The sequence below is a fragment of the Amblyomma maculatum genome, chromosome 1 (assembly GCF_055883805.1).
Source record: "Amblyomma maculatum isolate TAMU_Amacu chromosome 1, ASM5588380v1, whole genome shotgun sequence".
NCBI classification, from domain to species: Eukaryota; Metazoa; Arthropoda; class Arachnida; order Ixodida; family Ixodidae; genus Amblyomma; species Amblyomma maculatum.
Window position 1 is genome coordinate 103,281,500 of NC_139344.1, and position 22,392 is coordinate 103,303,891.

The 22,392-nt window shown below is 46.4% G+C and overlaps 1 protein-coding gene across 2 annotated transcripts in view; it reads right to left on the reverse strand.

The window, feature by feature from the left end:
- Positions 1-17,246, reverse strand: part of Rhp (GTP-Rho-binding protein rhophilin) — a 176,732-nt gene extending 159,486 nt beyond the window's left edge. Inside the window, exon 1 of one of the 2 annotated variants that reach the window (XM_084588703.1) lies at positions 17,078-17,246. In XM_084588703.1, the coding sequence (XP_084444829.1) occupies positions 17,078-17,110 (33 nt within the window). In that variant the 5' untranslated portion in view covers positions 17,111-17,246. Of the gene's footprint in view, positions 1-8,375; positions 8,640-17,077 lie in introns of those variants that run through there. The other variant, XM_084588699.1, reaches the window with a different exon arrangement.
- Between the last annotated feature and the right edge of the window lie 5,146 nt (positions 17,247-22,392).

The window sequence follows — 22,392 nt, forward strand, 5'->3', positions numbered from 1 at the left end:
AAGCAGTCTTTCTGTAGATGGATGGACGGAACTTTTTAAAAACGAAATAAAGAAAACTTCAAGTGTGGTCCCTGCGTCTGAAGCGAAAGAAAGTCCCCGAACGACATAAGCCGGTGACCTCGTGGATCGGGTGACCTTGTCACGCGCAGATGGAAAACAGCATCTTTTCCTCCAGGGCGCGCTCTGTGGCCCTGGAGCGGACCAAAATGCACAGACACCGCTGCAGAGTAAAACGCATTTCTTTCCTTCTCCCAACGCAGGTTGCTCTTCACCCCACTGCCACTAGCGGCGGCTACGCTCCCGTGGCGGCGATCAGGAAAAGTGGCAAGGAAGCGCTTTACATGACTTCACGACACTGTCGTTTCGGTGAGAGCAAAGTTTCCCAGATACTCGGTATTAGGAAAAGGCGATGAAGAACGGCAGCGTTGAAGCCCTTCTCTGCAACGTCTCGAAGGCGGCTCTCCATTCTCTCTCGGAGCCGATATATTCGGGTGCCCCCACAGCGGCACGTATTTTGATTAAATATAGCAGCTGCCGCCACCGCACTCGAGATGCCCGGCCTCCAGATTTACCGGCAGTTCTTCCTTGTATTCTTTTGCGTCGGCCTCAAACATCAAGGGCAGCAGACAGTCAGAGCCGAAACAAGTCTCGTGTGTGCCCCAGACAACGCCCCGGGATGCGACACGACACTCGGTGTTGGGCGCATCACCGTTTGAGGTGACAGCACTTTCCAAGTTTGCAGCTGACTTGCTGCATTTCAAAAGAGCGAGAGACACAGCTTTTGGTTCCCCCTTATTTGCTTCCCGAGTACCCGATAAGGAACCTATAAAGTGAAGATGTCTGGGCCACTTCGCGCACACAGGACAATCGGCGGCGTTCGTAAAAACGCGCAGCTATGTCAACAATCCAAGACAGGTCAGCGACAGGTACATTCCTTTGACGGAAACGAACGCCGTAACGCCGTTTTGTTTCAAAGGTGGGGCCATACTGGTTACTTACCAGCATATACCTGTAAAGGGACGTAAAACAACTGCATCAGTGAGAAAATCACTAAACATAAGCACGTACGATTGCGTCAAGAGCGCGATGTCAACCCCTTGCATATATATGGAAGAATGCACATTTGCAACACCACTGCGTTTTCGGTACTATAGCTGCCCCATATAATTAATTGGTAATCACTGCTTGACAGCCAGTTTTATAGTCTCTCCACCAACAACATATTCCTAAATCTTTGATTTCAAAGTATCGATAACAGGCATTATATAATACTGAATTTCACGTCGCTGCAGAGGTGCTCACCAAACTTCTAATTCTGCAAGGAGATACAAGTAAAAAAAAAATAAGTAACGAAGAAAGCAAAGGCGCAGTAACTGTCACGCACTTGGCTTACACCTGAATTGCGCCGTGAGGGAGGATGAAGTGATGGGAAGTAGATAAAATGAAGTGGCGCCGCGGATGGCTTCGGAGTGATTTTGACCTCTGACGGGCACCGACATCGCACAGCACATGGTAGCGGAAGCGACAATTATAGCGCCGAGCGCCGGTAGAAATCCACACTCGCATCCGCATTCCACAGAGTTCGTCCCTCTGCTGTAAAATAACCGGGAATAAAAACCGGCCGCGTGAACAAAAAGGAAACGCTGCTTCCGTTGTAATGTACAAACAAAAAGAGGGCGGTGCCGGGGGCACCAGTCGAGTCCCCAAAATAAATGAGGGCCGCCGCGTTGCGATTTCGACACCAACAGTGCACACTTCCCAATGGCAAGAAAACAGCGACGGCTTTACTTCGATGCTCGAATGCAAATAACAGGTCCCTGACGAAAGTAGATTCGGTGGCGGGAAAGAAAAAGACCAGATCGTTTTACTTTGATAATACACACACACACACACACACACACACACACACACACACACACACACACACACACACACACACACACACACACACACACACACACACACACACACACACACACACACACACACACACACACACACACACACACACACACACACACACACACACACAAATGCTGGTGCTTGAGAGAACGAATCTTAGGCGCCAGTGCACAGACAAAGAAAAAGAAATCATTTGGTCCCACACTTATGTGAAACATACAGTGAGAATGAGAACGGAGATAAATGTCATTATGGATAGCAGTCTCGGCGAATTCTTCGGCTGAAATAGGCACAGCGACGCGCTGTGCCTGAGTGGTCGAGCGCGGCACGCCTATCCGCTAAATGTAAACGGAACGCAGCGCCACGTTCTAACCCCCTTAAATATAGTATATACAGCACTAAAATTTATTGGCGTAGTTTGTTGGACAACGAATATGGCTCTGACGAACTCGCACTATGGCAAAGTATATGCTCGACACATTTCAGAAGGTCGCGCGCCAACGCACCTTAATCGAAGAAAAGCGCCCCGTTTCTTTGCAGTTCATCCAGGACTGAAACCAGCTCGTTCAGACTGAGCGGCTGAGCAGTGTCACAAATGAAGCGATTGTTCTCAAGGTATGGCACTCAAAGTGGTCGACGAAAATAGGCAAATATTTATTTTGTCCCACCGAGTCGGAGGTAGGTATGGCGCAGGCGCAGTGTATTGCTACGGGTAGTGCCAGCAGCAAAACGGAGGATCGAATGTTACGACGTTCCAAGAAAAACTACGTTGAAACGAAGGGGGCGTTGCTCCAACAAAATTCTGACGGAAAGCAACTGAGCGTTCGGGCAACGAGAGGCACAGTCAGTTCCATTCCATACGAATAAACAATATTTCCGACTTTCAAGTTACCTCCTCCAGAGACCAGAAATACGCTTCTGCCCTACGCAGTCGAACGCCACTCAGGATACGAATAGGAGGACTCGGGCATAGTTTGCAGTTGCTGTGATGTGCAACGGCAAAAGCAGACTTACGGCAGCGTGAAAGGGGCGACGTCAAAGCCGGTGAACAATGGCAGCGGGTAAGAAATGACTTCAGAAAGAGACCTATACTTGCGTAACGTGAGGAAAAACACGGTTCGCCGATGAGGTGCACACAGGGAAAACTAGAGCCTCGACACAACGATCATTCCTGATGAGGAGCGGGTGAAATAAATCGATATTTGGGATCAACAAAGATTTTCTTCCTCGCAGGTGGCGAGTAAATTGCGCATCTCCCCGCATGTTCGATCCTAAATAGCTAATGTAGCCCCTAAAACACTAAACAGACCCGCCAGCTTAAAAGCGCTCTCCTTAACAGACCCGCGTACCGAGAACCCGAACAGACTGGCACGCAGAGAAATTGAATCCGACACATTGGAAACGCATGGACGCTGTATTAAAAAGAGGAAAATCAGAAAAGACAAAAACCTACGCATTGATTGAAACTGATGCCGACGGTACTCTGGCAGTAGCCCCCTCGATATGGAAAAAAAAAAAAAAAAAGAAAAAGGAACTCACCAACCATGTCTAGCCTATAGCTACTTGGGTGCCTGACTTACAACTGCATACGGCATATCTTCAATCCCCTTAATTTTGCCTCTATTATCTAACATTTATTTATGAGTATACGGTCGCAAGCGACCATGCTGCGTCGAAAACGGATCAGACTTTTCGCTGAATAGGAGGAGTCTTGACGCAGTCTCGTTAAAATGCGGACACAATTTTTTTTTTTTTTTTTGCACATTCTGCTGCACACGCTTCACTCGGTCAGACGCATGCGTATGCAGCAGAGCCTCCGAAGGTAGGGAACCATTAAGGCATTCACCATGCTTTTCCCAGTGAAACAAAACAATCGACTGATATGACTGATTCCGGCGGATAGGTGCATGGCTTGCGAGCACTCAGAGAGTATTCGCCGCTACAGTTGCCTTCCTAAACGAAGTTCATGAGAAATCAGCTTACACCGTTGTAAAGTGCTGAATCATGCCAAATTGCGTAATAACTGCAAGTCTTAAGTGATAACTACGGTTGAATCATGACTATGCGTAATGTTTGTACAAACTCTACACCTTACATTACTTTAAGTGTGCTGTCATGTTACGAACGAGCAATCATTGCCTCTAAATCACCTCTGCCGGTAGCCCCTCTGCGAGAGGCGCTTAGGAGCACAATTGCCTATTATAGTGAGCATGATGATTAGGCCAGGGCGCCTCTGCCTTTCGCAGTGCTGCAGCAAGCAGCGTCCGAGGTATGTTGCGCGCAATACACGAGCAGTTCCTTTCGCAGCGGAGCACAGTGGATATTGGAGATCGTATGGCGTCGCCAGCAATCGGATCAACGCTCGCTATGTCTGATAACAGTTCATCGGGATCTGAATGAGTATTCAGACAGCATCAGCGACGATAAGGTTAATATTTACGAAGTATTTTTCAAGCAACGTTTCACTGAAGCCAACGAGGATTGCCGGCTACAACGCCGATGCAGCACACATCTTCTATGACGAAGAGGTATGCACATATATGCACGTATTCGCGTACGTAGAAAACCTGCAAAAACAGCGCTTAGCTTGTGCGTATGTGCTGCTTGTGCAGCAGCTAATAATCTACTCCACAGTAACTTTCGAGTGTGTCAGCAGCACGTGAACGTAAGTTGTACAGTACCACGCCCTCTTCAGGTATCGGTTTAGCATTACATCCGCCGTCCACTTTGCATCTTCCGCTGGTCGGCCAAGACAGATTTGCTCTGTAGGGGTTTATAGGTCGCTCGTTTCTATTCTGGCGACCAGCTCCGACCACATTCACGCCTGCGAGTCGCAGACATCGCGCGATTTCAATCGCACGCTTCCGGAGCAGCGAGGAGGCATCGCAGTGACTCGGCCAAACCCAGTCGCGTGATTGATCGTGTGATTGATACGCAAGCGATGTAGATTGTGGCACTGAACACCTGCGTCACAGGCTCCACAATTACACGTGCGTTGTACATCACTCACCTTGAGCACTCCCTATCGCCGTGTCATTCGTGGCGAGGAAGCATTGATCCGGAGCCGTTGCAGCGCTTCAGCACCACACGTCGCCTGGCGTCGTGGCGCCCCAAGTGAGGTCCGGGAGCCAAACAGCGTACAGTGGGGCCGCGAATGTGAGGGCGTCAGGCAATCGGACGCCAACTAGCAATGGACGCCGGTTGTTCCCCTAGGCTTTTCGCGGTACGTTCGGAGGCCAAAGGGCGCACAAAACCGCCCACGGACACGTGAGGCGTTAGCGGGAAACCGGAAGACGGTACCCTAAAAGACGATCGACTCAGGGTCCAAGGGTAGGCCCACTAACGACAGAACTGGGCACGCTTGCAAAAAGAAGCTACGAAACGAAATAACAGCCTGGGCTATAGCACTGCGATACAACGAAGACCACTTGTGTGTGCTGCCAAGACGGCAAGGCGCACAGAGTGTACGTGTGGTGAACTAGGCAGTTTTGTCTACGCCATCTCATGCAGCGCACTGAAAGATCTGTTTGACTTCGGTTCAGAACTATAGATCAGAAGCCGCTGTAAGAACTGCGATTCAAGGTGTTGATCGAAAAGTTCGCGATCGGAAAACAGGGCTTCAAGGGACGGTGAAGAACCGAAGATATTTTGTCCACAGCTTTTTTCGTTTTGTTTTTACGTGGCTGCAGATATCTAACGCGGCTCTGTCGAACTTGGGAAAAAATGGTGACGCGGAAAGTTTTGCTGGAATTTACTAAAAGAAACAATGCTCATTCCTACATCCCATGGTCGCAGCATATTACAAGCAAACACCGGTGACACAGCGCACAGAAAGCCAGTGGTAGTCAGAACAGATTTAGTAGTCCACTAACCAGGGTCATGGGCCGTAGCTATGGACGACTCGCGCATGGGATAATTGCTGAGGCACAGTTTGAGCACTGTATGTGTGCAGCTGCAGCGGCGCTTTTTGTTCTAGCCCGCCGACTTCTATGCCCAAGGATGCGTGATCGAATCCCGACTGCGGCGGCCGCGTTTCGATGGAGGCGGAACGAAGAGGCGTCCCTGTGCTCTGCGATGTCAGCTCGATCCCCAGGTGGTCGAAATTACTCCGCAGCCTTCCACTACGGCGTCTCTCATAGCCTCAGTCGCTTTGGGACGTTAAACCCCACAAACCAAACATATACGGGATGTATAAACGCTAAGGACGTATGCTTAGCGTATGTTTATGTACCCAGTTTATGTACATTAAAATGTACATAAACTTTTGCGAGACTGTACCTGTTGGCTGTACCTTTTGGCTGATTTACGGAGTTTAACGTCCCAAAGTGATTCAGAGTATGAAAGACGCCACATAGTGGAGGTTAATTTCGATCGCCTGGGGTTGTTTAACGTGCGCTGACGTCGCACAGTACACGGGCGCCGTGAGTTTCACCTCCACCGAAAAACGGCCGCAGCGACCGGGTTAAGATCGGAGTCCTCAGTCTGCAGTAGTCGAGCACCCTGAGCAACCGCGGCGGGGGGAGGCCGTTGCCAGTCATGTTCGCACGGCTTCGTGTGTGTCACGCATGCTTTTTTGCTCGCTATTTGATCGTACGTTTAATCCTGGCACTAGGGTTGCTGCTTGGAAGGACGTCACTATTCCTTCCCAAAGGAAACCAATTTTATATAACAGCTTTATTAAAATCTAGTGGAGTAAAAATCGTCACAAGCCGCACGCGATGCCATGCGCGTGTACGAGCATTCGGAACGAATGACTTCTACGATGTCCAGACGATTACTTCTTGACAGCATGACTGACTCTGCGTTCAGACAAAATCGCAAATAAAGCCGCTCGAATGGAGCAAACTATGAAAACGCACGCGCAGAGGAGCAGCAAGCAGTCCACAAGAGGGGCTAAGAAGAAGGCCAGGAAGGCGACTCGACGTACGTCATTACCGCCCATTAGTGCAGTTGCTTTGAGAGTCCAAGGGGTTCGTCACACCCACGGTGAAGGAAAACAAATGTTTCAACAATTTGCACTCCATTTGGCATTTCCTACTGTTGCCATCGGATACGGCGCAATCCTGATGCGAGCACTTCAGCCAGGGTATATCGGCGCACAGAATAGAGCAAGAGATAAAACGTAAATCGCAGATGGCTGCGTGGGCGGACCTTGAATGAGCCGGCTGGCAACGCAGCTGCAAACACAAACTGCGGGCAGTGCAAGTCGATCTAATTATTGCGCCGCAGAAAGCCGCGATGGCATGGAGGATTCCCATTTACGTAAACCTCGCGAAGGCACGCAAAAATCCAAGGCCGCGGTAATCAGCCCGACTGTTTGAACAGCAGTGGTTCGATGCACACCGAAAAACAACACAGCGCTTGAGGAAGTACAGCAGGCGGGCCACCGGAAAGCACTCCCCAATCCGACCATCCGTGCAAGGTTGCTGGGCCGGCGGCACAACAGGCGGCACGCTTGCAGCTAGCAGCGCGTTGCGAAGGGATGTCCAACCTACGGCGATGTGCACAATGCAAAAGGAACGTCGCCACGGCGTTCGATGTTTTTTGGCTGGAAGTAGAGGTTCCGTAAAAGCCGCTCAAGATTGCGGTCGCACCATTTGAAACGTTACCACCACTACCACCACTATGGACACCACCAGCACCACAGCGATTCGATGCTAATTCGTGTCCGCTAAACCAGGTGTCGCCGATGGCGCCAACACAGCTTTGACGCACGCACGACAGCGACAAATGCCATGTCACAAATGTATTCATAGCACACTTTTTTTCACTACTTTTAAGTACCGGCATTACTTATAAATATGCACCACAAATACGACGTAGTATCAGACCTGAAATGAAATCGGAAATCGGATGAAATCGGCACGCGATACGTTTTTAAACTATGCTGAATTGCATGCGTGAGCATGCATGTCCTAAACACAGGGATTCAACATGTACGTTTATCGTTGAAAAACAGCATTCAAACCCCTCAAAAATATAGAGTCAAAGGTTGACTACGAAATTAGATTTGGTAAAGAATAGCGGAATCATTGACGCAAACGACTGCTGCCGTTGAAGAATAAGTGCTGTAGGTAAGCAAGGGTTTCTTTGGAAGCACAAAATTGCAAATGCAAATTAAGCGCACGAAGCAGCTATAGTTGTCGCAGACTCAACATCTGATCAACGTAAAAGGTCAGAAACAACGCTGAATGATGTCGAACCCGAACAACCACTTGTTGCTGCACACTGATCGGTTAGTACCTGTCGCCATGGTTACATACGCTTGTTTGCAAAGGCATATTCACGGGGCCAATATACAGCTTTTGCCGCAGCACAGCTGTTCTGAGTGCAATGTTCCACGACACACATCGGCAGGAGACAGCACTAGTTACGAATCGCATCTGCCTGTGCGCGGATGCAAGCAGAACGGTCGCCGTTTTCAAACCGCCGCAGTCGGCTAGCACCGGCCTTCTCCCAACATCTACACTCACCCGAACTTTTCTGAAGAGCACATCCTTGCGGTTATCCTTACTGCTTCTGCGATCGTCCTCCGAAGAAGAGTAACCAACATCGGCTCCACTCATCTTGCGCTCACGAAGAGAAGCAGAGTCGTCGCTCACATGGCGGAACACACGGACCAAAATGTCGTCCACAGGTAATACAGGACAGAATCGCGTCCACTCGCAAGTGGCAAGGTAAACGTCCACCAAAAACACAGTTCACTGCCGCTTCTCCTGCAGGCAATGCCTCCAGGTACAAAACACGGGAAAGGGAAACGTCGACGAACTGCGAGAATAATTATGCACCGCACTCATAGCGCCATCTGGGCACTAACTGTACAACCTACTGAAAGAGTGCGGCCTCTGAGATGGGATAACGCGGTTCAACAATGGTCAGGCAATCTCGGAAGCCATGAATAAGGAATGGAGGTATAGTGCTCTAATGGAGGAAAAGAATAAGGCTGATGAGCGTGCGCTGAGCTAGGCATATTATATGCACGATAGGACGCTATTTAGTACATCGTTTCTCTGTGCATGAAAAAATACATTTACAAACCTTTCCCCTTCCCATTCCACAGCTTTTTTCCATGTGCTGCAACGATATAAATGTAATACCCCTGTTGGACAAACCACATTTGTCTCTTTCAACGAGAGTCATTCGCGCAGTGTGAACTTTAGTGACACGCACACCAAAACGCACTCGCTCCGTATATTAATGTATATTAAGCGCAAATTTGCGCTGAAACTGCGCACGAAGCTTGCACGTTGTTGTCCTCTTCTTTACGAGGTAAGTTTGACCATGGTGCTTACTTGGTTTGGCCGCGCATGATGAGAAACCAGAGCCGTCTGCGACGAGACTGATGAACAAAAACGCTAGCGCAGTTTCCAGCAAAACGCAGCTGTGGCGATATCTGGCGTCGCTGGAGGAAAGCGCTGCAGTTGAGAAGCGCCGAGGCAAGCACAGCACGTTCCTTTAATGATGCTAGATGGCGCCACCACTGCCTTCAGGTGGAAAACTGGAGTTTGCATCTTTTACTCTTCAGCCTCGTCGCAGACGGTTCTGGTTTTTCATCATGCGCGGCAAACCAAGTAAGCACCATGGTCGAACTTACCTCGTAAAGAAAGAGACAACAACGCGCAAACTTTCTGCGCAGTTTCAGCGCAAACGGGTCTTCGGTTAAGGCGGGAGAATTTTTCAAAATGGTCACGATAAAGTTGCAGAACACTGTATATATAAGAACGCTTCTCAGTGCACCACCTGAACACTGCACAAAGAGCGCTTCCCATTTGAAGGCTATTGTTCGTGACAGTGATTCGAACCAGCCTCCAATTGCGTGCGTCAATTAAGTTTCCACCGAAAACTGAGATAGGCTTTTCCTTCTCCAAAAACCAAACCAACTAAAGGTGTTGAGCTCTTGCCCAACTGTGTACCAGTCTCTAATGAGTGCTACACCGCAAAGCAAAATCATGCAAGCAGTGATTTTCTCATGTATTATAGTCGGTTAATACATACATACATACATACATACATACATACATACATACATACATACATACATACATACATACATACATACATACATACATACATACATACATACATACATACATACATACATACATACATACATACATACATACATACATACATACATACATACATACATACATACATACATACATACATACATACCGCCTTTGCCAAAAGCAACCAGGCTGCTGGATCCGCTTCTAAGTCATGTGGTAGCGAATTCATACCACTTCTTGCAATGTAAAGGCGAGCGCCCGTCCTCACTTCTTAACTAGTTGTGATCATCTGAGAATCCTTATTGGCTTTATAATACAAGTGAGGAGCAAAACACGCAGCCTGGTTACTTTTGGCAAAGATGACACACACACACACACACACACACACACACACACACACACACACACACACACACACACACACACACACACACACACACACACACACACACACACACACACACACACACACACACACACACACACACACATGCGGGAGCGTTTTTTAGGTTTGCATTTAATCGCTGGGGCTATATTGGGGCTACGGCCAGCAGATAAAACTCAGAAATCTTCAGTTGGTTCACTGATTAACTAAATACGTCATTAACTTTTTAATTTTAATTTTAGGTGGTATATAAGTTGTATTTGCAGAATTGGAACTCATACTCCAAATATAGTATATCCGTGAGGAAATGTTTTCTTAAAGAAAAACTGTAGAGAGCGTTACATTAGGGCCCTCAAATGTCACACTGGTAGGCAGTTTAACAAGCTAGCCCAGCGCCTGTGACGTAGATCACTCCACCCAGAGATTTCGTCCCTGAGCCATGACGGATGCACGGCGGTTCGCTGTCAATTTCGTTTCGCTGATAGCCACCGCGTCGGTACCCATCACGCGCAGTCAATGCGCTCGCAGTCCTGCCTCAAAGCGCGTATTGGCTGAGCGATCTACGCCGGACGCGCCGCTGATGCTGGGTCATTGGGTGTAACCGCCTATCCTCTTCCGTGGCGATATTATTTCAAGGACGACTTCCCATTCTGCGAATACACCATACCCCCTAAAATGGACATTTATAAAGTCTCTTACGACAGAAATTTGAGCAGGCTATCATCCCACGCTACAATGAAGACAATAATTGTCTTCACTGAGTATGCTGTGCTGTATAATGGCCAATCGATCTCCGGCACTTGAGATTCTTTGTCGCACGACGTCTCAAACATAGGTGACGGTAGGCGCCGTGTCAAAATAAAACGAACGGCTCGCCGACGTCCATACAACTTAAATCAACCGCCCGAAAATTCTATACTGTCGCTGCTTTCAGAATCCGAGAGCTACTGAAGCATGAGCCAGCCTGAACACTTTGCCGACCAGATGCAGATTCACAGGTCATTTGGTGCCCTACGAACGAGTCTTCAAGTTGTTCGAGTGCTTTCCTCTCGCCACTTTGCAGCTTTCTTCCGTGCAAAGCCACTTTTTCTGAGAAGCACCAGAGTTCATACAAGCTGAAGTCTCTCCTTTCCCTAGCTCCTTGCTTGACCGCGTTTACTTCGAGGATAAACAGATCTGATAGTCGCAATAATACGTAAAGAATACACTTCTTTTAAGAACGGATATACATCTGCATGGTCCCGGTTTTCATAATAAGCCTACAATTTTTATTTGCATAACTATGAGACTGCTCGATATTTAGAGTGCTAAAGAAATCGTTCCCTTAAAATTCCTTTCCCGAACAAAGCCGCGCCCACGCCGACTTATTTGCCATATCTTCGCGGCCAGTATATAATATTCGTAGCTTGCATTTCAATGAAAACTATTGATGCAGAAGGCGGTAAATTTTTGCGAGTGCGTAATTTTGTTGTCATACAGCTAAAAACAGAGGGATTTTTATCAATCATTACATTACTAATTTATCATTAATGAACACCACATACATTAATATTTCCCATGTGCTTCATTCGAATACTTTTTCTTCGGTCACACTAACGTATCGCTGACATTAGGTGCAAAAATCCTTCGCCTCCACTCCACTCGGCGGGCTACACATGCCCAGTCAGCTTTCTTATGAGTTCCCGTACTGTATCGGTGGGAACCCATTTTGGGGCAATATCTCGTAGTACAGCTGCCGGCGTTGTGTAGCCAGAGTTGATCTGCAGTCATAATGAGAAAAAAAGTGCTGTCTATAATATATTTAATCAGCTTAATCTTGGATCGAGTCACGGACTGCGTGGCGAACCCGGCTGTGTCTCCTTTTTAAAGCATGTCTGGTCTATGATATATTTGATCAGCTTAATCTGCGATCGAGGCATGGACTACGTGGCGAACCAGGCTGTGTCTCTGTCACGAAATCGGCGCCCATTTTCATCAAGTCGGCACGGCGCGAGGCTCGCGCGGCGTCGCGTGGAAAGCATGTAGAGTAAAATCCCTTGATAATTTGAAAGTAGCGACACTCTCCTCCGCGCCGCGCTTTCCTCCTCGATTCTCCTCGAGCGGCGGCGGCGAGCGCTGCGCACGACACGCTTTTTCCCCCTGACGCCCGCCGGCCGGCCGCAGCAGTGAGTGAAGCGCGAGCTTTCGGGCCAGGTCTGCGCTCCAGGAGTGCACAAAATTTTTGAAAAATTGCGAGAAAAGCATTGAGAATGCCTATCGTAAAGTTCATGAATTGATTGCTTTCTTCTTAGAACTGTTTGAATGGGGAATACTGATAAACAAAGCTTTCAGGCGAGTTCTGTGCTACAGACACTTTTTAAGTCTCATGATAAGGTTTTACTTTGTGCACTTAATCTAGTACTGCCTCTGACTTTATGTTTGTTTTTTTTAGAGCGTGAAATCTGTCACCGCGGTAAAACTTCAGAAAACGATCCAGGCTGGTGCTTTGAGCTTCAAGATTAGAGAAGGTTAAAGCAGGACTTAGTCTATTTCGCTACTGTCAAGCTATCTCTCTAAGCATAGTATATGTCACATGATCAACCATGAGATTGGATTATTGGTTAATTGTACATGTATTTCAATCAATTACTGGGCCAAATTAATTGATAGTTAGTAAATTGCAATTAAAATCTAAATTTTAGCTGCAACACCGAACCGTATACCGTTGGAAAGCTTAGGCCAAGTGTAATGGCACTGTGCTAGTTAGCGATCCGCGATAATCTGCGTTCATTAGTTAATTTCGTATAAAACGAAATTTTGAGCTGTTCCTTGCTGCTTCGAGGCAAGGAACAGGTTAGCCACGGCAGTCTTGATATGATGCTGATGGAGGGATTAAATAATTTTATGAGTACGCGGCCACTCACTGACTTCGCGTGTGGTTAAAAGACAGCAGGGTACACTGGGAGAAGTGGTGGGCCCTATTGCCGATACACTGAAGTTCTGGGGCAAGCATGCTGTGGTCTCATGCGCTGTGTAAAAGAGCTTGATTTCATTGAACGCAACAATCAAATAAAAAAATTACAAGGTGCACATAGGTCTTCAACGTGCGGAAATGAGAAAGCATATAACTGCCAATTCATTAACTATCGCTATCCTATCTATCACTATATCTACTAATGCCAGAGACCTATTGTAACTGTCACTATCCGCAACGAACACTATCACCTCACTATCCGGGCCTATTACTATAATTTACTATTATTATCCGTAACAGTCACCATCATTACCTATCACTATTCATAACCATCACTATTTAATCTGATGCCGTCCCATGACCCATTGATATACTTCAATTTTCATTGACTTACGTTGTCAGTCATATCTCTATTATCTCATAATATCTGACGAGACAACTATACATTGACTTTTAATTCGTATACTTTCTTGTTTTCTCATAAATGGAGGTGGGAAAAGAGCAAGCCACAGAAATAACTGACTACTATCAGCGCGAGGTTCATGTCTCTGTCGAGGAGGCTTCCTTTACTTCAGGACAGGTCGGTGAGAGAAAATTGATGGAACTGCGTTTGGTCTGTTTTTTTTTTTTTTCGAGTTCGTGTAATATTGGCGGCTCAAACTGGTCTTCAGTGAAATGTAGCTAGAACATAGAGCGATGAGATAATTACTTAGGCTAGGTGAAAAAAAAAAATCTTGCATACAATTGAAATGAGTAATATGTTACAGTGTTAAGAATTGTTGCTCGCAAAATGTTCCCCTATTTTTACATAATAACTATAATCATCATTGATTGTTTAAGTTTCGTAAATACAGAAAATTGATGCAATGATTCCGGCTGATTTGACATCGATGGGAAAACTTTTCTCGCAGTAAATGAATACGCGGAATCGCGCTTTTAGAGCTCCAGCTTTCAAAGCGAAGGTAACCTGCCAACGCCTAGTAGTCATGGTCAAAGAGAAGTGTGTGATCATATGAACACCTCCTGCACATTGGCCGTATCCCTGATAAAACGAACGCATATTTTTTAACCCACGCGTGCGTCGAAGCATGGCAAGACACATTCAAGAATTGAAAAAAAAAAAAAAAAATGCCATACGACCTAACTAGTGCAGATTACCCGCAATACCTCGGGTTTACTTGCCAAACAGTTTTTCAGGGCCAGCATTCAATGCTCCCGAGTAACCGACGCACACTACAAGTAAAAGCTGGAGAGGCTAGCTCCTCTACAAGCCCGAATTTTGATTTTTAGTGAAGGAGGCCAGGGATCCTAGCATAATCGCGACAAATGCAATCGAGAGACTGTAATTTTCCAGTTATTTCTGACAGCAAAAAGCAGATTATAGCGCCCTGTTTCTCACTGTACAGAAGTCGAAGCGTGTTAAATGATGGAGCCTTGGAGCCTCGCAGAATATTCAGCATGCTGCAGAGGACAACCTTATTTTTATACAATGAACATGCTGCCGCCGCAAAAATATTGAGCAGCAAGCAGGAATAAAAAACGCAGCGTCAGGTGACGCGTTATTACGGGGAGTGAGAAAGGCACTCGACGTCGCAAACAACTCTGTTGTTTCTAGGAATAAACGTCTTTCGACTAATCTTGTGAATCCATTGACTCGTGCGCGAGCCGTCACGCTTGCCTTGAGATATCATGAATACCGCATAACCATCTTCAGGTCGCTTGCTGCAGTTGTACGCGCAACAGCACGGCATAGAGCTTGCACGCTGCAATAAAAGCACAGCGCGCAATATTCGCTCGCCGAGACTGGGGGAAAAATGGCGCGAAGGAAAAAGAAAACACAAGGAAAACGCCGGACGCGCGTCGGTTTCCAAGGGCAACGGCAGGGAGACCAATCGTCGCTCAGGAAATCGGGCGGAGAGCCGGCCTTCAGCGAAGGGGCGCGCAAGGGGCGAGGAGGAGGCGAGGAGGTAGCGCGGCGGCGGCAAAGTTCAATCGTTGGCGTAACTTTCAAAGTATCAAGGGGTTTTAATGTAGAGAAAAGCCCCCTTCCCCGCGCGGGAGAGCGCGTAGCTTTGTACGCGTTGCCGTCACCCTCTTTCCCATTGCCCGGGGAGGACGGTGGTTCATCGGACTGGAATCAGCCAGAAAGTTCCAGCATGTTCTATGGGGACTGGCCAATGGCGACGCGCGGCTCGACGGGAGGAAGAGAGAGCGCTATAACCAGCGAAACTAAGTGTGTGTGCGCGCTAGCTTTGACGCGTGCTAACAAACAGACGCGGCGCGCCCTATTTAAAGAGACCGCGCCGCTTGATGAGTCAGTCAGTCAGTTCGTCAGTGTTTTGCGACGTGTTGGCCTGTGCTTCGGCTGGACTCCCGGGGATCACCCGCTGCTGGCAAGCCCACGGACTTTCAAGAGAGCGGCGCTCGTCTCGTATGGCGGCCACATCGTGACTCTTGAGGCGTCGGACTGCAACAGTGCCCGGTGAACAATTTGGTGTTTGTTTATGTAACTCTCTCGTGTTTGATTTGTTGTAAAGCCTGTGTTATTGAATCATTCTGTAGTTGCATGCTTAGCGTTCGTATTCTGTGAACCTCTCGTCTGTTGTATTTCAAGTGACCTTGTGTATTCCTTTGTATCGTCTCTTGCTGTGCATAAATTGTGTTTTGTTTGTTACTTCTGACTCCGATCCTTACTCTGGTTTGAACCGGCGACAGCTGGGCACCAAACGGCCACCCCCTTCTGTCACTACTAGGTAGCTGAATTCCGGCTGAGCTTGCCACGCAGGTCGAGGGCATCTCCTTAGCGTCTGGAACAGCTATCCCCACTCACTCTAAGGGTGCCTGGGAGTGTGCGCCCATTAAGGGCGTATCGTTAATAATACCTCATAATTATTAACGGGTGACAGTCTCCTTTTTAAAGCATGCCGGAGCACCACTGTATCTGCGAGGGCTTGGAAGGTGCTAGCATGGTATCTATTATCGTCCGAGATTTCGTTGTGCCCTGCAGTGCGCCAGTCGTTGAAAACCGGCACCGCAGCTTTGTTTTACTAAAATAAACGTGGCCGAGGAAAAATGCATGTGTAGTACGTTCGTAGCTCGCAAAAAGTACATTTCAGATGGCAATTTTCTTCAGTGTAATAGCATGTCACAACAGTGACACTGAATTTACTCGTTGTACACCCGTATATCTATCAGACAGGCGCACACCTTAAAAAAACCAACAGAAAAAATTTCAGTGGCTAAGTGTGACACAATGAAAATATCAGGCCCGGGAGCTCCTTACAGCGAAAAATTTGTGCAAAACAACGCCAGCAAAGTAAAAAGACTGGTGATTGCTTGCCTTGTTTTCCTACAATAAGCCAAATCTAGAGTATTTTTCTCAAAAATTGCAACAATGTAAGCAGTAAATTGCTCATGATTTGCAGAGGGCAAGTTTTCTTCATCAATCAACCTGCCATCAACGGGAACTATATCACCATATTCCGTGACGCAAACGGCAGCTGGATAGCTTAGCTAAACTTCTATGAGGCAGCGAGGAATACGAGTCAAGTCACGGTAATTCATCGCTAACTCAAATCCTGCACCTGCCTTGCCTAGTGTGATTGGAATCTGCGAGCGCTCTGAGGCCTATTTCCCGCCGCGCTTCCGTCGCGGAAGAAAGACCCGATGGCGACTGTCCATGAAACCATTATACAACCGCCGTGCCAACATCACGTTAGAGTTCTGATGGCAAAAAAGCGATAAATCTAATGTGAGCAGCTACAGTAGAGCATGCATGGTTTCACAGACACAAACCGCCCTCGCCGCGAGGCTTATCCCCACACTCACCTTCGACGCCGAAGGGCATGGTTCGAAGATCATTCAGTTCCCGCTTCTCAGTCGGTTCAGAGTCTAACCGGCTTTCCAGCCGTCCGTCGGGATGGCGAAGATGGCGGCAATCAGCGCAAAAGTCGGAAAGTCACAACGAGCACAGTGGCCAATATGGCTAATATGAATCTGGCGCGTCGCGAAACATCAGCGAGGAGGACAATATATAGCTGCTCCTGAGCCGCTTCGTCACGAAACTTGACAGGTGCGCACGCGCAGTTGCTAGCAGAATATTTTCAAAATTTCGAGTTAGCGATGATTGGTTCATTTTCTCAGCTACCACTTTTGTTTCCGCTCGACTGCTCACGCGGCATGAACGTGCACAGGCCGGAGCCATGAAAAAGCAAGTTTTTATACATGATGACGAAGCAGCCGGCGCCGCAGCTCCGCTCCTTTTTCAGCTGCCGGATGTTTTCCTCCCCCCCCCCCCCCCCTTTTTTTTTTTTTTATGCTGCGTTTGTCTGCGCCTGGCCAATGATCTGGTCGCTCCCGGCGCAAAATGATCACGGCGAAGTGCTGTCAAGATTGTCTTTGGGACGCGAAAGTTTCGCCATGGGTGCCGTTCTGGCCCGGTTGCTTGGACGTCGCGTTTTCCCTGCTGCACGTCGTCAGTACTTGAAAGGAAGCCAAGTGAAAGCTTTTCACCGCACCCATTAGTTTTAATAACCCAATAATTACAAAACCCCTGTGGGCTCTAACCTCTCCTCACTGTGAATTAAAAGTCCGAGGTACTGAACTGGAATAAGCCAGTACGTACCGACAATCTATTTCCTTGACGGCGCTTTTGATGGACCATTGTCGTCATACCCCATACACGCCAAGAACGTAGCCTGTAGATTAATATTAGCGTCCCGTTTTAGCGAGGTAGTGAAAAGCGTCACCTAGTTATTAATACCTTGAGTGCTCAATATTTTAACTGATTATTCCTTTTTTTTTTTTTTTTTGGAACTTATACCTATTCGAAGTGTGTTCGCATACGTTTTAGGAAGGAGGCCAAAAGACATGACACCTGACAAGGGCCTTCCTCCCTAGAGTAAGCATATCGCATACATACAAAAGAAACAAATATACCAAGTGCAGCACTAACCTTGACACTTTCTGTCATATATAAAAAAGAATACTGATAAAATATGCGAACAGCTGTGGAAAAAAAAATCTATTCAGGAGAACAATACTCGAATATTAAATGTTTTGCATGCAGAATGTAAACTCATCACACAGCATAAGTGCTGAAACAAAACTCAAAATGAATGCATACGAACAAAATAAAATTATACAGTAGTACATGTTACACTAGCTTCAGATTTGTAATGGAGATGAAAGCGGTAGCAAAAAGGGGCTATCAAAGAAAATAAGAGGTCTTATTTACATAGCACTCGTTCAATATCAGAAATTACAGTATATCACACGATGTACCATGAAACCTTGCAGTCAACACTGCAGTCACTTTTTTTTTTTTTTTTTGCATATTTCTTGACTTTTTTTTTTTTTTATTCTTACAGGAGGTCATGAATATTTCTGTTTTCATTCAAAAAGGCACTTATTTGGTATCTGATGATTTTAAACTTACTGTGTGCTCTTGCTTTTGGTGCTTCAAACATATGCAATTATTATGCCGAAGGTGATATAGGTTTCGCGGTACTTCTGATGCTGCAAAAAACTGAGGTTCATAATCAATTGCGTTATACGTCTGAAGCGCTAGCCGAAGTCTTTAACAGATATATGATTAATAGCCCCAAGTTCTCCCATCACAGGTTAGTTGCTTTATTTATAACCTAAGTTAGCAGTTTCTCTTGTGGCCTTTTTCGGTCGCAGAAACAAAGAATTTAATTTAGTCAGACACCGCACCGCACCCGGACGCCTTGGCTTTCTCCAATTCATCAAGAAAACGACCGCCGTAGCCGGGATTCGATCCCGCGTCCTCGGGTTCAGCATTCGAGCGCCATAACCACAGAGTCACTGTGATGGGAATAGCCCAAGTGTTAAAAAAAAAAAAAAAAAAAAAAAGCATTTTCTCTTCTGTTGATTATTCTGTCCTTCATGTCAAGTAAATATTTTTCCGTGGATTTACCTGTCTTAAACCCGTGCTGTTTTTTCGCAATTGCTCCGTTCTTAACGAAGTATGAAGTATGACGGGTATTGATGACTTGTTCAGCAATTTTTCAGAAGGCCTACAAAGCAGACGTTGCGCGGTAATTATTAAGATCATTATAGCTACCTGGTATCGCGCAAACCCTTGCCATTTTCAATGTGTCTAGAAGCCTCCTTCTTTGAGCATTTAGTTGCATATATGTGACAATAAAGACGCTATAATGCCAGATAAAGCTTTTTACTACATCATCCTTGATGTTATCAGCTCCAACAGAACAATTACTTTTTAAACTAGTATACACTTAGAGATTTCCGCTCTCGTTTCTGGGGAGAGAAACATCGACTGTTTTCTGCTGCATTTATTATATGGCATTTGGTCACTGCATTTTGTTTGAGCGACATGATTTTCATTATATAGCTGCCACGAAATATCCGCTAGATATCTCTGATAAGGGACGGCCTCTGAACGAAACGCCGTTCTGCTATAGTTTGTAGAGCTCATTTTGGCGATAAATTGTTGTATGACCTCCACATTTGATCAGGGGCATGTTTTTTAGCCGACTATTTTCAGTAGTATTCCTCTTTTGGGGTTTTTATTATATCAGTGTTGAGCGTATTATTTACAACTTTATACAGCTTCAGCATATTGATTTCTTTTTCCTTCAAAAAATACGCGCAGGAACTATATTTGTGCCTTATTTTTTTTTTTGTACAGCTATTTTGTAACCCACGGCGTTTTAGACATTTTATAACTAGTACATCGGCAGACAAGAGGAAAGGAGACACAATAGGTATTTAGAAATTGTTTTTATTCGGTTATATCGTAAGCGCGACTATGCTCCTCTTCATTAAAAGCGTCCAGTCCACCTGTGGGACCATGCATCGAAAGCAATGTATCGTTCCGTCAATCATTTTTCCTATTAACAGCGATAATTGGGTTACTTAATAAATGTTTTTGTTTATTCAAATGGGGGCAAAAAAGCAATCAAGAATGGAAGGTGGTCTCTTATGTCGGAGGCCATTACACCTGACTGGACATATTTTGATAAGAAGGGAGAGAAACAAATGAAGCGCAGTTCCGGTAACTGTGGAAATTCTGTTAGGCAAGTTTACAACATTTGTGCAACTATAGGCAGACACCACATCAATCTAGTTCCTGGTTACAGTATTCTCCGTTAATACGCGTACGTTATATTGCCCAACACGGCAACAGGTTTGCGATATCCGAGTAAACTACACTACAAACAATTTTCTTTAAGTTAAATTTGGGGGATAGGAAGGCACCTCATACTTTTGGGTCCGACACCACGGACTGGTGGACACCTACACTTAACCAGGGCAAGGCCATGTTTTCATATTTTAAGAACGTAAGCTCTTCTCACGGTTGGTGATTTCTATCGGCGGCTCCAAATCCGAGCTGCACATGGACGATATCTACCGGAGAAGCTTACAGTACGTGCCATGGCAGCGGCGGGCGGGCGTCAGACAGCGACGGCAAAACAGCGCTCACTTTCTTTTTTTTTTTGGCTCATACGGGGCGCCGCCATAAAATGAAGATGGCGGCGCCCAGGCATCGAAACGAGGGGCTTTAATCGAAACTAAATTCTTCTAACCCATTTGGAAAACAAACCACCGTAATCGTCAGTGTGGAACTACCTAGAAACGAAAAAAATAAGCCAAGTTTTCTCGCGACAGAATGCTTTATGTTATATCGGAAACCACTCTGAACGGTGCAAGATAAGTACGCATTTATGCATTGCACTCACTACTGCCCGCTATTGAAATGCATCGAAGATCCTTGCTTTTCATTTTGTAATTCGCAGTACGCATTGCTGTTATTTTCAAAAAACACAGTTCGGTATATCTAATTGATATATATATCTTGTATATCCGCCACAGAAAACAATAATCAGGTTTGAACTCCGCTTGAACCGATTAAGACGTCCGAAAGCATTGTTTGGTATGGCTTTGCTTGGCTGTTTAGTATTGAAAAGCTGGCTCAGCGATGTCAGCGCACGTAAAAGTCCCTAGGTAGTGAAAATTATTCTGTAGCCCTCCACTACCGGTACTTCTTTCTCTCTTTCACTCCCACCTTCTTCCCTTCATACGCCTCGTTTCCAGGTGTCCAGCGAAACGTGTGAAATATACAGCGCCTTTCCTTTCCTATATAGCAATTTTCAACTTCAGCAGAGTTTGCAAGGCTCCCGTGTACTGTGTAGTACCAGTGCACGTTAAGAATACCAGGTGGTCGTAATTTAAGGAGCCCTACAATATAAGGCGTCTCCGTAGCCTATGTCGCTTCAGTTAGTTTGCTTTGGGGAAAGAAAGCACAGGCGGGGGGGTTTGACTCGGCAGCGCTAGCGGAAGGGGAAATAAGTAACTCACGCAAAGCCCCCCCCCCCCCCCCCCCGTGCCCCTATCTTCCATGCCTGTGTTTAAGTGGGGTGAGTGCGTTTTTGTATGCTTCTACTTACAGACATGTAAACGGCTAGGGTGCGTCGTGCCCCCCCCCCCCCCCCCCCCCTACAGAGGGAGAGCCGCTTCAAGGCTTTTCTATTAGGAATGCGCGCTTTTTTAGGGTAATTTTCTTGGAAACTATGGCCGAATTTTGAAGGAAAATATTTTTGTCGTGTTCTTTTCGTTATAGGTCCATTACTAACCGAAAGTTTTGTGAACGAGTGGCTTCGTGCATGCTGAAATAAAGGCGTACAAGGCGAAGCATGTTTCGCGAGTAATGTGATCCTGCTGTACAAATAAGCGACGGCAGGTTGACAACAAAGCATGCAGCCACTGTTTGTTTCGTTTCTTCTTTGACTATTTGGTCTGCACATCAGTGTGCCCGCTCAGCTGTTCGCTCTCTCCATGCACACTGGTTTGATCCCTAGTTCGCTCGTTTCTTTATTCCTTCCATTTAAGGTTCTCTACCTGGTTTCCGGGAGCCTCTACAGAATTGCCCACACCCTATCCCCCGCTCTCTTCCTCTGTATCAATTATTTCCTTCCTTTCTTTCTCTCTCTCTTTCTGTCAGGGTATATAGTCATTACAGAGGGGAAGACAATTTCCCAACAATGAAAAAAGAACACCAAGAATAATTTTACAAGACAATCGAGGTAAATATTATGGTTAACAATTTTCATAAAACTATTAATGATGTGATGAAAAATAACATGTTGTGGTGCGCCAAA